This window comes from Corvus moneduloides, chromosome Z, assembly GCF_009650955.1.
Source record: "Corvus moneduloides isolate bCorMon1 chromosome Z, bCorMon1.pri, whole genome shotgun sequence".
In the NCBI taxonomy this organism is placed as follows: Eukaryota; Metazoa; Chordata; class Aves; order Passeriformes; family Corvidae; genus Corvus; species Corvus moneduloides.
This window is the reverse complement of record NC_045511.1, coordinates 54,228,300-54,244,674: the sequence shown is the minus strand read 5'-3', so window position 1 is coordinate 54,244,674 and position 16,375 is coordinate 54,228,300. Positions and strand designations below refer to the sequence as shown.

General features: G+C 40.0%; 1 protein-coding gene across 4 annotated transcripts in view; it reads right to left on the bottom strand.

Moving 5' to 3' along the window:
- The window catches only part of MCTP1 (multiple C2 and transmembrane domain containing 1), a 236,581-nt gene that overhangs the window by 18,212 nt on the left and 201,994 nt on the right, over nucleotides 1–16,375 (bottom strand). The window contains exon 18 of one of the 4 annotated variants that reach the window (XM_032096446.1): nucleotides 12,835–15,985. The exons of the other annotated variants lie outside the window; for them this stretch is intronic. Coding sequence (XP_031952337.1) covers nucleotides 15,980–15,985 — 6 coding nt within the window. The 3' untranslated portion in view covers nucleotides 12,835–15,979. Of the gene's footprint in view, nucleotides 1–12,834; nucleotides 15,986–16,375 lie in introns of those variants that run through there. 4 annotated transcript variants of the gene reach the window in all.

The window sequence follows — 16,375 nt, the reverse complement described above, 5'->3', positions numbered from 1 at the left end:
CCTTGATATGCAAGACCTTGGAAGAACAATGGAATGAAAACAAGACATACTAGCTAGTATAAAATTTCTGCATGCAGGTAGGGATGAAAGAGACAGAGAAACCAGAAAGGGAATGGTGAAAGACTGAGGTTAGAAAAGCATCTGAATTGTTGAGATGCTTATCTAAATCACACACAGACATTTCTGTGGTCCACTCATTATAAGAGGCTCATCAAAATAATACAGTACTCTGTTTTGAAAGTTAAAACTACCCTGAAAATTTATCTTTACAGCTGTCACTAATCGATATGCAGGGAATTGATCTGCAGCAGTACTGTTGGAGTTAGTAATTTAAAATTTCAGTTACAGTTCTGAAATACATTTTTTTGAATGTAGCAGAAGTAAAAGTTAATTTGATATTTTAGTGTATGTAGAGTGTAATTTTCATTTTCTCCTTGCAAATATTACAATGATAAACATGCTTTTGCACAAAGGACAAGACTGAGTATTCAAGATTACCTTCTTACTACCTGGGCTAGGACACTTCTCTCTGCATCAAACTCTGCATTTAGATTTAGATTTAGATTTACTGTCTCTGGGAGTTTTCCAGTCCTGTGTTGAGAGGATATTGTGATTTTAGAACCCTTAATAAGTCATGCACCTGAACAAACGCTCTATCGTTTCTCTCTCAGACTCCCCACTATTAACAACATCTTCAGGTCAACTACAGAAAAAAAAAATTTTGTATTTCAAAATTCATGTCATCACACCTTGGACTGCCAATGTTTTCAGTTCACAGGAATCACAAGAAATTCCTTCCCCTAAAATGTCCTTACCCAAATTAGCACAGATAGATTTGGTGTGAAATTGCCTGGGCCTGGTCAAGCAGACCACTGAGCAGAGGACTACAGAAATGTCTTTATTGTTGGTATTTGCTGCGCAAATAGTGCTCCTTCGGAATAACTAATCCAAACTTTTTAATGTCTGTTTTAGAGTTCAGTGATTTAACTCAATCACTATGGCAAGTTGCAATGGGAAAAGACAAACAAAACCATTTTCTTGGGGACACTATTTGTAAAGAGCAACTGCACAGAAAGATAAAATTCTTAGCTAAGTGTTGCTTCCATACCCTGAGGTCAAGAGAGCCCAGACAGCCTACAACCGTTGAAGAAAAAACCCTAAAATCTTAAACACTTTATTGCCGTCAAGTGATCAATCAGTAAGAATATGATCTGGAAAAGAAAAACATTACACTCAGCTAAACCAGCAAATGTAGATTATCTGAAATACTTAATTCTAAACATAAAACTATAGCAATGAAGATGAAAACAGTAGTATGTGAGATCTGCTTGGCATTCATTGCATGAGTTGAATGTTTAATGGAAGTCATCTTGAAAGCACTTTGGGATTGAAAAGGATGGTCAAGAGAACCATGAACATTCAAAATCAAAAAGAACAATTCCATGATCATGATCACTGGTTCTGTTGCTTTAGCTCAGAAGAAATACTACAATGTCTAGAACAGGAAAGACTACATGATGTCCCAAAGATGGTGAATATATAAATACACATTTCAAACAACAGGTACAGTTATCCAGGAAATCTATCAAATTAGTAAATTGAAGAAAGAAAGAAAACAAGCCATTCAAACCCAGTCCTTTTTCACATAATCCTCCTGGATAAGCATTCAAACTCTGCTTTTGGAAAATTACATAGTGTAGAAAAACAGTCTGGCATTTGAGGCAAAGCAATACAAAATGGAAGAAAACAGCAGCATCTAGAAAATAACCCTGCATATATTCTGGTGGTACAGTGGGCAAGGAATGATGAGTGAACCAAGAATTCTAGTCTTTTTTTGAGAAAATCTTGAGAAAAGCCTGAAAAGGCTCTACTGCCCATTTTCTGTCTATGTTTACTCCACTGAAATCAGAAAAAAAAGCTGCAAAAGCAAACAAAATAAGAAAACCAAACCCACCCCCCCCCCAAAAAAGCCCAACAAAAAATCCAATCCAACCAACCCAAAAAAGCACACAAAAACACAAAAAGGCCCCCCCCAATCCCAAACAGACGCACCAAAAAAAACCACAGAAAAGAAAAAAAACAAACCACAAACCAAATCCCAACCCTTTTAATTTATTAGGAGTTACAGAGATTTTGGAAAAGATCTAAATCTGAGCTATCTAGTGAAGATGGGGTGGTATAATGAATATGCAAAAATCACAACAAAGGGTAATTTGTAACAATGTTACTTTAATGTTTGCCTACTGCAATAGTCTGTTCTATATTCATTCTACATATGCTTCAGCATGCTAATTTCTCAGAAGTAAAAACGCACCTATTTATGTTGGACCACAGTAAATCACACTCTGGCTGAAAACTGAGAGAGGTGCTTACATTCTGGTGATGTACGGCAGACTACAACATCAGAACGAAAAAGAGTAGCTCAGAGGTGCTTACATTCTGGTGATGTACGGCAGACTACAACATCAGAACGAAAAAGAGTAGCTCAAAGGCATTTATTTACTCAAATGTCTACTCTTCTTTACAGAAAAACAAGTTTTTGTATCTTAGGGAAAGGCTTTGACTGTGCACTGCATGTATGTATCTGTTACTTTACAATAAAAGATGCAGAAAAATCTACCAGCTTATCTTCAGTTACTTTAAGTGAATTTCATTTTAGAATTGAATAATAAGACTTGCTTACTTGAACTAATAATGAATGGAGACACTGTAGAAGGAAAAAGGACAACAAAATGTTGTTAAAATTGAATACAAAATCCAGATGATTACTGCAATGTTGGAATAACAGCTGAAAAAATATATGGCAGGAAATAAAAACATTTGTCGTTCTTCAGGAATTACTAACTCGGCCACTGAGCATTCATGACACAGGAAGCATACTGGGTCACAGATTATACTATTTATACTAAATCTTGCAACTAAAGAAGAAATAAAACCCAGCTGAGAAATACCTAATATACTGAAGATAAAAACCAAGCATTCAACAGAATTTATTGGCTTTCCTAAAGAAAAAAATAAACAAAGTACTTCAACTAGTCACCATGTGACATGCATGTCCCCTTTTCCCCCCATCATCTCCAAACTTGTATACTGCCTATTTAAAAATTTTAAAGTACCAAGATCAACAGATATACAAATGCCAGATGAGGAGGGCTGGGAAACCTGCAGCTGACAGCAAACTAACAAATTGCTGCTGTTTAACAATTCAGAGAGGATATTGGACATGAAGCAAATGAATGAATCAGACAGACTCTAGAATAAGCAAAAAGGGGCACCCAACAGTAGTTAGCCTGAAAAGCTGCAAAAGAGTTGGCATTCAACCCATGATGCATCCCTGCTCAAAGGGGATGCTTTTGAACACAGAATTATTTTCAGGAGAGAACAGGAAATTGTAAAGAGAATTGAAGACCTTCTCTCCCTTCCTAAATTCCTGATCCTTTTGCATCATTTTCATGACTGCCAGAGATCCATGTAGGATGGCATCAGCTTCAAAGGTTTGCTGGCACCAGCTGTCCACAGATGCAGGAGCACTGTGCCATCTCCTGCTTCTCCAACACCACTACTGCCGTGTGATGGCGGGTGTTATATAGTGCATCATCCCTAACAAAGTGCAGACTGTTTAGGATAACCCGTTTCATTCACATAGGCCTTTTCAGCCCTCCATACTTAAAAAGCTTGCTTCTTCCAAAAGTTTAAACTCATTGCTTGTATTTGTGATACTCAGAAAAGCAACAACCACCAGCCACACTGAAAGAATTCAATGACAGTTCTCTTCTTCAACTTTCAGCAGTGTTTGTATTATTTATTGTCTAGTAAATAAAGTTGAAATGCTTTTCAGCCTTGGTTGCAAACTCAGTACCCAGTTGCAGTCCAACAACAGCAGGCAATAAAGCTGCCATTGCAAAATATCTTTTTTTCTCCTTTGTGACTGCTTTCCATAGAATTCATTTTTTCTCCTGGATCTGCACTTTGTCATATCTGGGGCACAGCAATACTAAGTAAACAGGGAGAAGGGATGTGAAATTTTTATCACAGAAACAACTGCCTAGGAGGTGATGCTACATTCAAGCTTTTCCCAAAGAAAACATGGAAGAGAGCAGGTGCCATTCTTCTAGAAAGCTGTGCTATTCTAGTCTGACAGTTTGGGATTAAACGTACAGACACTTGAGGTATTTAGATCTTGTGGCACAACAGTTATCTGAGAGGCTGTAATAGGCAAGTCCACTGGATTAAAGCAGCGTTTTGGAAAGGGGCAGCTTTGTGTTACACTTAGAAATAGCCCGACTGCACCACAGCTCTTTGCTATTAAACACACAGAAGGACGGCTCGTGCACAGCATGGGGTGGACCCGTGCATGTACAGAAACAGAACGGTCAAGAGCCGAAATTAACACGTTACGGTCAAACAGCTATACCAGCTTCTCAAAATATTTCCCAGGCTTTCAGACAATGGTGGTGCAGGAGTTCCCACAGTTGTTTGTTCCAAGTATTTCTCAATGGCTTTTCCTTCCCTGAGTTTGCCCACTCTTATGTTGGACCTGCATAAGCTTCAAGAACCCACACCACTGTTAGTGGTTCAGCTATTTCCCCCCAGATTCCTTCAGAGTTTTTGGGCAAACACCATCCAGTCCTGATAATTTGTTATTACTCATATTGTTGCTTTTTTTCTGTAACTTCTTTTACCAAAGCTTGATTTGAAGCAGATGAACCCTACGGAAACTGCACCAAAGTCTTCCATAATGAATATATGTGAGAGAAATTATGATTATGACTTAAATCGAAGGCCCTTGGGTAGGTTGTTTTGAGTTCCTAGTACCATACACTGAAATTTTCAAATTAGTAATTAGAAATTTCTTGAAACTTTTTAGAATTTTAAAGCAGTCAAATCAACAATGAGAAGGCAAATGATAATTTACATTGTGCTTAAAATAAATGTTAGGCTGTTGCTAAAAGAAAAAGGATATCAAAATAACTATGCAAGGAGAAAAAAGTAAAAGAGCATATATATATACACTGAAGGATTAATTGTAAACTATAATGAAATTTTGTACTAGAGATGATGTTTAATATATTTATTAATCTAGATCAAAAAGAAGGAAGGTTGAGATGCCCAGTTTGGAGGTGACAGAAATAGTTAAAGGGGTGACGTCAAACTTCAGAGGAATATAATGAATTTAATTGAATTAATAACAATAGTAGTTTACTTAGTGCCATTGGATAAGCCTAATAATTTTGGCTAAAGTACTGAATCCAAATTAAAAAATAAAAATAAAAATTCAGATTCAGAAAAGCAGACATTATATTTGAAATAATGAAAACAGTTGAGGAAAATTAAGACAATGAGCAACAAAAAGTACTAGGACATTTTAATTTACACAAAAGATGGATGAATATAATCAAGATACTCAAAATAGTGAATGGTTTAGAGAGAGCAAATTGAGACTCTTAATTACTCTCATAGGACTGTAGAGAGAAATTTTCCATACTTGAAAGGCAGAAATAAAGCTGATAAAAGTCAACTCTTTTTTTCTATACAATGGAAAACTCAGTAGTGGACCTTGCTGCCAAAGCAGCGCTAACATGAAGAACTTAATAAAACTAACAGCAGAATTAAATACATACACCATCATTTTCCCAGTAGTTAGGACAACAATTCATCATTTCACACAAAAATACGACACTTTAAAAATGTCTTTTGGAACTCAAACAAAAGTTTGAGTCAGAATACAGAGCAAAACTTACTATGAAAATTAAGTATAGACAATATACACATGATGATCTTAAAGATGCCTTCTAACCTAAACTATTAGGTTTCTATGATTCTATGAGCTGAAACCTTTCCCATTTACTATTTGAGGCACTTGCATTTTTGTTAAAATATTTCAGAGGAGTAGTAATAGAACAAGAAATCAGTAGACAGAATCATGGGACTTCTGATATTTTAGCCTAGAAAAGAAGTACTGAGAAGTACAGTCCACTACTTTCTAAAAAGAATTGTACAGATATGAAAAAACCTCAACCATATAGTAAAAACAAGCTTTCTATGAATTTTCTGAACAAACAGGGTCACATAAGTGTTTTCCAGCTACAGCTCTGATTTCTTTTAGAAGGAAAAAACCTTGCGAATACTACTTTGGCTAGCCATTCTCATCCTAGGTGATTAAATGCATAATTTTACTGTGTGTTTTTTTCTTGTTATGAAAATTGGGACTAAGAGAATGGCATGGCATGCCCATGGTTGCAACATTAATCACTTGCACCAATCCTGATGTCATAACACCTATTTTATGTTTCCTTCCGTTGAACTCTGCCAATCCACACTTTGAAATAGAATCATTTTTACTACACAGTTTTACTACACAGTACAATAGCATGTGCAAAAACAAACACGTAAGAAGAGCTCTGATGTTCACAGGGAGGAGAGGAAGTCTGAATACCCAAGTATCTTCAACCCTATCTCAAACTGCAAATCACATGAGAACCTCAGTTTTATGTATCAAAATACAGCAGCAGGGAGGGCGGGGGGGGCGGTGGTGGTGCAGGGGTGTTTGGGTTTGCTTACTTTTAGTAGAAATCTGCTAACTACCAGTCAGTAGCTCCGTACTGAGCAGTAATTTCTTCCTCCTCCTGAGATACTAGGCTTCACTCTCACTCGGACTCCAATCTCTGTAGAAGCTGGCACTCCAGAGTACACAGATCCCACAGGGCATCCTACTGCACTGCCTTGGCCCCAAAATCTCACTACCTTTGTTTTGACTTTAATGCTCTTGATTCCTGTGCAGCTGAAATACTAATGTGGTGGAAAATATTAATATAGTGCTACAGGGAGAGAAAGCAAGAGAATTCACTAACAAAATTACTCAAAACCAGAGGAGCATGGATGTGTGTAGTATGCAAAGCATTTCCCTCCAGTATCTGGAAGATACCCCTGGTGTGTTATGATAACACAAAGGGAATGTAGGGAAAATCCTGTGACTCCTGGAGACAGCACAGCCTGACTGGGCATGCTTCCAGGTCTATCTTTGAGATTGCTCCCCACCACAGAGAGATGGCTGAAACTCTTTATTAGTAGCCCTATTGACATTAATATGTAATATTATTAATATTAATAATAAATAGCCATCATTAAGATTTTTTTTGTTTGCCCTAGGAAGGGGAGGGGCCACCTGTCAGAGCAGAGACTGCTGGCTCCCAGCATCCCTGGAGGATGAGTCTACCTTGAAACAGGGGCCAGAAAAACAATTATCTGCTCCAGAGAAGGTGATTCCAGCGTCAGAAAGGTTGAGATCTGCTCAGTGGCAAGAGGCTATTAACTATTACACCCTACTGCATGGTCATGTGTTTCCAACTCTTTTTATATCCTATTTACATTGCATAAATCTCCAGGCTGATTCCAGTGGCAGAGTTGCACTGAGCTTTCCCCTCCCCACTGTGGCTAATCCTATGGACCAAAACAGAAGGTTTGTTTTTTGTAGCACTGTGTCTTAATCTCATCCGCAACCACATTCAATCTTCCATACAGTTACTACTTTCAATCAACGTTTTAAAAACCTCAGATACCACTACAGAGATTTAAATAAATCTCTCTAAATTTAATAAAATTTAAATAAGCACCTAAACCTGTAAAACAACTAAATACTGCAAAGTATATGTAGTTTATGGTGGAGATAATTTAGTGTATATAATCAGAGTTCCAGTTTTGTCCTAGAGCATAAAAGTAGGACAAATTATATGTGTAAAAAAGGAGAGAAAAAGAAGAAAATAAAGCTTTCCAAGCACAAACAATTTTCAGTGTCCTAAGAGCAGGTATTGTGTCTAGTATATCATACTTCATAACCTTGTGTCAGAGCTCTGGCTATGCTCAAGCCTTGTGTCCTTAAATGCTTTGTTAGGATACAACTCTGAACAGTGATATTGAGAGTGACCTGAAGAAAAGTACAGTGCCTGGGTGTTATCAACATCTCCAAAAGGAAAGAACAACACTTCAGGCAGGTCTAGGCAGTATAGCAGTGTTGGAGTGCTCCCCGTCCTTGACTCACCCCTCTACCTATGATGGGGAAAGCAATGAAGGATATTGTAAGAGCATGACTGTAACAGTGTTCTACTGAAACTGAAGTTTCATCCTTGATGAAATAAATCCTTTTTGACTCCCTGGAAGCCATTACAGATATCATCCTTGCAAATTACCTATTCAAAAACATTGAAATATGAATATGGTGTAGGAAGCCACTGACTGCAGATTCTTCTATTTAAATGGGGGTTTTTTAAGTAATACTATTTTTTCTGGATGTTTTTCATGTTCAGATTATGAAAAATTAATTCCTCCAACCCTACACAATTATTGTCTATACTTTATAGCTACTCTGATTTGGTAATCCAAAAAAAAAACCTGGTTTTGTTCTCCATACTTCATCAAACCTTGTATATTGTTCTAATTTTCCTTGCACTGTAATGCTGACCTGCTTTTAAAAGCCAATGGTATTTTTACAAACTCAATAGATAGTGTCTATCTGCAGTGACACTTTAGGTCCTCATCAAAACATTAATTTTGAATTACAAAATTTGCTGAGCTGTATTACTCTCCCAGCAGGCTCCCAAGGAGGGGTTGTGCTGTCTTGTGAGCAGAGTCAAAGATGCCATGTCAAACAGCTGTGTTACTAAGGTGCTTCTCACCAAATGCTTTTGGGAAGCTTCAACAGTATGCAGTGCTGCTTTTAAATTTGCTAGTTTTTGATTGGGCCTTTTTGGCACTATGGTAGTTCCAAAAAGTCTAACTGGCATCAGAGGAAAACACAGCCCCAGACCAAACTGCTGTGGTTTCCTTTCAAAGGCAGCCAGTCTCAAAACCGAAGAAACTCCAGTGTTCAATAAACAGACAACATTTCACTGAGGGGGAAAAAAAATCTTTAGCACTTTCAGGGGATGACATTTCTTTATTTATGCATTAAGACTTCAAAATTCAGCATGAAGTTTTTCTTTCTAAAAACATCATGGTGTTAAAATACCAATTAAATTTTATTCTGAATCAATATATCCTGGGGTAGATGACTGAAAAGGATTATACAATGTAAGAACCACTTGAAACAACTATTTAGTAACAAGCTGACTCTTGGTCTGTAACATAATATAAAGTAATTTCTGATAATGCAGCTTCAAGCATTCCCCAAACAGACTATAAAATCTTAATCTTTAATAGACTATACAGAAACCACAACTATTACTATGCAAACCATTCTTCTATAAAAATGCAGGGGTGTGTATTATACTTCAGAAAAATAGCTGAGTAAACTGTTCTTGATCTTCACTATATGGTGTGTATTGATCTAAAATATGCAGGCAGCATTTGTTTTTTGATAGTGGGAAGGAAAGCAGTCCTATGAGTACAGAAAATACAAAAGAAGATGCTTTGATGTACATGAACACACGCAAAAATTTCAAATTCCCTACAAATTAAAAAAAAAAAAAAATCCAAATACAAATTAGCCTCCTATGCAGCAGCGAAGAAGGCATTACAAAGAATTTCCATCTTTTCCATTTGTGCTGGTGGTATTTAAAATTTTAATCAAACAGTAATTAAAGGTCAACAAATGGCTTTTCCATACTTAATTTTGAATTATAGCTAATACCATGCATTAAAGGCATAGCAAGGCACTGGCTAATATGTTGAGGGTAGGAGGAATCATACCATTCCTCTGTGTAAAATACTAAAAAGCACATCTGCTGAGCAGTCGACCTTAAATTACTATTTCCAATTGCAAGAAAGCTTTGGATTAGCAATGCTGTTCTGACTTATTCACACTGTGAAAGACTAAACAGAAAGGAACTCTTTTTCATTAGAGTACATTTCTCTCAGGGCTCTCTGTTACTCTGGCATTAGAGTATCTATGACATTACATAAAGGAGTATGTAAAAATCCATTTTGTTTTTCTAAAGCTGTTAGCCTTCAGAACAAAAACAGTTTGCTAGGATAAAATCTGTTATTCCCATCCTGGACTTTGTTACCTTAGCACCTGAGCAGGCCAAGAAAATATAAGAAAGAGAAAGAAAATAGGAGAAAGAAGAAAGAAACAATACTTAAATATTTATTAGTCATTTTTCTTATACATTTTTTGATATGTATTAAAATAATCCTTATACATTTCTCAGCTCAATTACTTACAAATAACTTATCTGCAGAATCAAGTAAATCTGTCAGCTGTGCAAGTTTATTTTTCCATGTGCTATCTTGAGATAAGCAGGTCTGCAATATTATATTTCCACTGACATAATTGTGCATGAATTCTGATCTGATTTAGTATTACATGGTGCAAAAGGTGACACATTTTCTTTAATACAGCCCATTAGAAAAGGAAAGGAATTGCCAGTGTATGAAATCTAAGGAGTTTGATTGAAAGACTCCAGGACTTGGGGGTCAACTCAGTGGAAAAGTAACTTGCTCAACTACCCCAGGCACTAAGCACTGTGACAAGCAAACCTAATACCCTGGTGCATTTACTGAGACAATCAATAAAAACACTGCACTATCAGACTGCTACAGCTGTACATTAACCTATCATATTACCTCAACTGCTCCTAAACCAGTCAAATATGCATTTGCTGATCATGCAGATAACACAGATACCTCACTGGTCCTTAAGTCATGTTTAATACCAAGTCAGAGTGCTAAAACAACCATTTATTGCTTTTCCATATGCCATAAATCCTAATTTTCAAGTCTATCTAAATTGTACACTGAAGACTACATTCAAAGAACTATTGGAATGGTGAAGCCAACTGCTCTGAAAATAATGTATGGGAGATTTAAAAACTCCGCACATTCCTACTTGGATCCTCAATCCACACCTGTTACCCCAGCACACCTGCACCTGGGGCTTTCGGGCCTCTACCTGCCTCCTTGCCTTCTCCTGATGCAGGTCGCAGCATCATCACATCCTGCTGATGTCCAAGGACTGGCCATTCCTGCTCCCTAAGTTGTCTACGTTTATTTTTATATATTATTTCTGCCACTCTTTCTGGCCATTCCAGCTCTAGTTCCTGCAGACTCCTCAACTCAGAGTGCTCCAATAGGGTTCATGGGTGGGCATCTGTACTCTTGCATGAAGCTCAACAGAAAAGTCTGTAAACCTACACAAAAAACCATTTCCCTCCTTGCCACTTAGTCGCAGTGCTTGACCTCTCATGAGTCCAGGTAGGAGCAGACTGGACAAGCTTCTTACCTTTGGAGCTTTTCTAGTAGTTATCAGGAAACACATAGAATTCCTATCACAGAACAAAACAGAAACAGAACGAAGCACTCGTAGGCACTATTTGTCCACAAGCTTTATTTATGCTAAATTTGCCTCTTAATCTGCCAGCAGATTACACCTGAGTAGAAGGAGTCTCTGCTCTGTACCATGCTGTGATGTGTCCTGGATGCTGCCGCACAACACCAACTTTTTAATTCTGTACCATACTGCTCTAGGATGAGCTTTGTTCCTAAAAACTTTGGGCATAGATGCTTCTTTCACTTTGTCAGGATTATACTTTGCCTAGATGATCTGTCCTGCAACTTCATCACTGATCCACACATCAATATTAAGTAAACAATATAAAATTTTCCACTGACACATATATATTTCAAACTGCAGACAAAGTACATGCATATTGTTTGCTGTCATAGGTTAGCAAGCTGAGTCTCGGAAGTGATGTTCTTCTTACAGCTTCCTCTATGACCTGACAGAACCTATCAGCTGGCCGGTTTGAATATGGACAATTCTTTAAGCCACTTGAAGTTGTGACCGCCTCTGTGATCCACACTTAAGAATAGACAAACTCCACCCCCAAGCTCTCTCTCATTTCTGGTGCTGGGACAGGTGGCTGCGGGCCCCATGTGGGGGCCGGCAGGCCCAGCCCAGGCCCTGCTCGGGCCGGGCCAGGCCGGGCCACGGCCATCCTGGAGCCGACGGGCCCTGTTCCACCTGCAGAACCCCCCCAGCCCTGCTGTGCGCTCGGCTCTCCCCCCTCTCCACTGCAATAAGCCACATTCCAGCTGCAAGGCCTAGGTGAGATTAACCCTTTTAGTGCTGTGAAGAGCTGAAAACCTGAGGGAGGAGAAAGAGGAGATGCTTAAAGCTGAAATTCTGTTGTGAAGCTATGATATATCAGAGTATCCCATTGTAATTTCATGAAGATATGGGGGGTGGAGTGTTCAACTCGTAAGCAAAAGCACCTGTGCTGAGATAGGCAGATGCTAACACAGCTGTAATTTCATGAGAAGTTTGGACAGGGAGAGATGGAGCAGATGAGGACTTTTGCTCCAAATGGGAAAGGAGAAAACCTCAGTTCCTATAGAGATGCTCCCAGAGATAGTCCTAAAGATGAAGATGAGGAAGACCCTTTGCTCCCAGGGAAGGAGAAGGGCCTCTATTCTTGTTTCTGAATGGCTCAGCCTTAAAATGGTACCCCAAAAACCTTCAAGAGTGGACCCTCGAAAGCAGTTGTGGGAAAAGCTGCAAGTCGGGGGAAGGGACTCACATGCGAGCAGAGACTCCTCTTCCTAAATGGACTGAACAATATTTGGAAGTGGGCGGCTGTCTCGTTGTGATACTGTTTTCATAGCATGGGCAAGAAGAGACTTCTCTTTCTAAATGGACTGAACAAGGTTACTATGGAAGTGATAAACAGACTGAACATCTCAAGGGTTGTCTTTTTTTACATTGTCAGTGGGAGAAGGGGGGAAGGTGGGGGGAGGAGGAGAGTTCTAAAGGTATGGTATAATTTTTTTTTCCCCTCTTTTAGGTCTGTTAATAAACTTCTTTATATTCTTTCAAGTTTGGTGCCTGCTTTGCGTTTCTCCTAATTCTTATCTCACAGAAGATAAACAGTAATGAGTATCTTGGACCAAACCACTACATTTGCAAAAGCTTGCAGTTTATTTTCCCATATTTCTGTATTTTCCTCCATAAAGCACAGCAAAGCCTTATCAACTGTCCTAGCAAATTTTTTTAGTTGAGATTGCAATTTTCCTCAGAAGCCTTTCAGTGAAGCCAAACACCTAGCTTAAGCCGTGGATTTTTAGCTGTGTTGTAGGGTGAGCCCCATCATCAAACCTCAGCTGAAAACCCAGACTACAATATACCATCGATTTTGCACACAGCCATGTTGCTGAGCATCCTCTTCTCTCACAGTATCACCTCTGCCACTCATTCACCCTCATTCGCATACACTGCGTCAGCCACATGCTCCACCAGGAACTGGGTCCACGTAGCACTTTTCTGATACTAGCACATGTCAACCATCACTTTTCTCTACAAGGCTTCCCAAGTTGTATCTTAGTCTAAAGGGTTTGCATGGCCAGGTTTTGGTAGTAGGCAGGCTACAGAGGTGGCTTCTATGAGAAGCTGCTGGAAGGTCCTCCTATCACTGGCAGAACCGATGTCAGCCAGGATGGACCCTCTGCTGGCCATGGCTGAGCCCATCAGCAGCGACAGTAATGCCTCTGTGATAACATATTTAAGAAGGAAATAAAAAAAAGTTATTGCACAGATGTTATTGTGGCCAGGGAAGAATGAATGGAAAATGTGTGAGAGGAACAATTCTGCAGACACCAAGGTCAGTGGAGAAGGAGGGGGAGAAGTGCTCCAGGCACTGGAGCTGAGATTCTTCTGCAGCCCATGATGAAGACCATGGTGAAGCAGCTGTGCCCCTGTAGCCCTTGGAGGTCCACCAGGACCTGCAGACCATGGACGAAACCCACACTGGAGAGGGTGGATGCCTGAGAGGAGGCTGTGATGCTGTGGGAAACCTATGCAGGAGCAGGGTCCTGGCAGGGACCTGCAGACCTGTCGAGAGGAGCCCTTGATGGAGCAGGTTTCCTGGTAGGACGTGGTAACCCTGCAGGGGGCCCACACTGGAGCAGGCTGTGCCTGAAGGACTCTACTCTGTGGAAGAGTGACCCACGTTGAAGCAGTTTGTGGAGAATTGCTACCCATGGGATGGACTCAGGGTAGAGAAGTTTGTGGAGGACTGTCTCCTGTGGGAGGGACCCCATGGTGGAGCAGGGCAAGGATTCTTCTTCCTGAGAGAAGTGGCAGGAACAGCCTGTGATGACCTGACTGTAACACCCATTCCCCATCTCCCTGCCCTGTTAAAGGGGAGGAGGTAGAGCTTGGGAAGGAGGGAGGAATGGAGGTGGTTTTAAGATTTATTCTACTTCTCTTTATCCTGCTCTGATTTTGTTAGTAATAAATTACATTAATATCCCCAAGCTGAGTCTCTTTTTCCTGTGATGGTAATTGGTGAGTGATCTCTCCCTATCCTTGTTTTAACCTATGAACCCTCGGTTATATTTTGTCTCCCCTGTCCAGCTGCAGAGGGGAGTGATAGAACAGTGTTAGTGGGTGCCTGGCATTCAGCCAGGGTCAACACACCAGACTTAGACATTACCATCTCTGCTTCCTATGGGACTCGGAGGAAGATTTGTTCTGTATTATGGGCTCTACACTTCACTGTAGAAAATGTTCAAAAGGCTTCTCTCCAGAAGTGTTTGGGGCTGTCCTTTGGAAGGTTAAAAAATGTAGTTATGAATAAACCTGAAGAAACATTCAAGTGGCTGGCAAATCAGTGACTACATGGCTTGCTTAGAGTTGCAAGTGGTTCACGGCAGTAGTTTAAAAAGAACTCAGATCTCATGATTCTGTCTGAAACTGCTTCAAAGAAATTGTTTGAGAATGAAGAATGGTAGTGGTCCATTCTCACCACTTTTGAAACCACATGGAGTAAGGTATAAACCAACCTGCACATGTAGGAAGGTTTCAAAGAGAACCCAGCAGTAAAGGGCTTTGGTTGTGTCCTTTAACATTCATTATTTCTCTCCTGAATCACAGAGAAGACTATATAGATAATTTCAAGTACACCCTAAAATTACTTTTTGAGTACTACGTGAAAACAGCCCTTTGCTTGGCCTCAAAGAATCTAAATCTGCTTAGTTACATTAAGAAATAATATTAACTGTAGAGGGGAAAGTATGTCACATTCTTAAATAGCTAACATAATTTAGATATATTCTTTATTTGATTGAATAATTCTTTGAATTATACTTGGATTACTTCATAAATTAGGAACATCGCCCACACTATATTGGTCACAGGTGAACACCACCATGTACATGGATAAATGTAATTCATTCAACAGTTCATAAGACTGTCCTGGGGTAGTCCATAATGTTATTATATTTCACATCTTTCTGTGCCCAAAACTCGCTCCCGTATCTTTAAGACCCTGCAAACGAGAATCTTAGTGTGTAGGGGGTGCTATCAGGGGCATTCTTACACCGGCCCTCCCGGACAGCCTCCTGCCTTTTGCCCTGTGCTCTTTGCTTCACTGGCTGCCTGGTCTTTGCTTTGGCAGAGCTTTTGCTTCCCTTTTTGCGTTCTCTTTTCCTTTTTTTCTCACCTCGGAGAGGCTGCCTTGCGGGGAATTCCAGAGGCGCCGCCCCGTTGCTGCCAGGCGGGGCAGCCCCGTCGCAGTCCCCGCCGCTCCCACGCACCCAGCTGCCCAGCCGAGCAGGGCAGACCACGAGTGGCCCCGGCCCAGCCCCGCCGCCTGGCTTTGCCTGTCCATCCGTCTCCTGCCGCAAGGAAGGTGAAGTCCCTCCCCGAGTTCCAGCCCCTTGATCCAGAGAAGGGTCTCCAGCTGTCGGGGAGGTGAGCAGAGCAGGGAGCGGGCAGGAGGAAGGCTGACACCACCGCTCCCTTTGTCATTCGAACCACGCATTCGACTGCAGAGCACCACCTTGGAAGGGACGGGTGTCCCCAGCATTTTTGGGCCTCTCTTTGTTCTCGAGATTTAGCAATTTCGTTTCTAGCAGTTATTCAGTTGGTTGGGTTGGTTTGTTTGTTTGTTTGGGTTTTTTGCCTGTTGCTGTTCTTCTTGTTAGTAAACTGCTATTTTTTTCACTTACCTCTACTTGCATTCGGTCCTTATTGGTGAAAAAGGACTGGTTAAACCTATAAAGGACACAACTCATTTCAGAGTGTTCTCCTTTAAATTGTATCAAACCAAGATATAGACCCATGATCCCCCATGGACTATCACACACACACACATGCACCCCTCCTCAAATGCTGAACTTCACAAATAAATCTCAGATTCTGATCTCATTAATTCTTATTTTACTTCACTGATTGTGATAGTATTTCAAGACAGCACCAGGATAAAGAAACCTGATCTCGTTAAATCTAAACCTCTCAGAAGGCTGTCCAAGTACCTGTTTTCAAAGATGTGTACAATAATGATGAAGCCTATATGATGTCGCAGTACAGGGCAGGATGAAAACTGCTTTTTTGTGAAAGTTGCTATGCAAAGGCTCCACATGATCCAAGGTATATCCAAGCAAA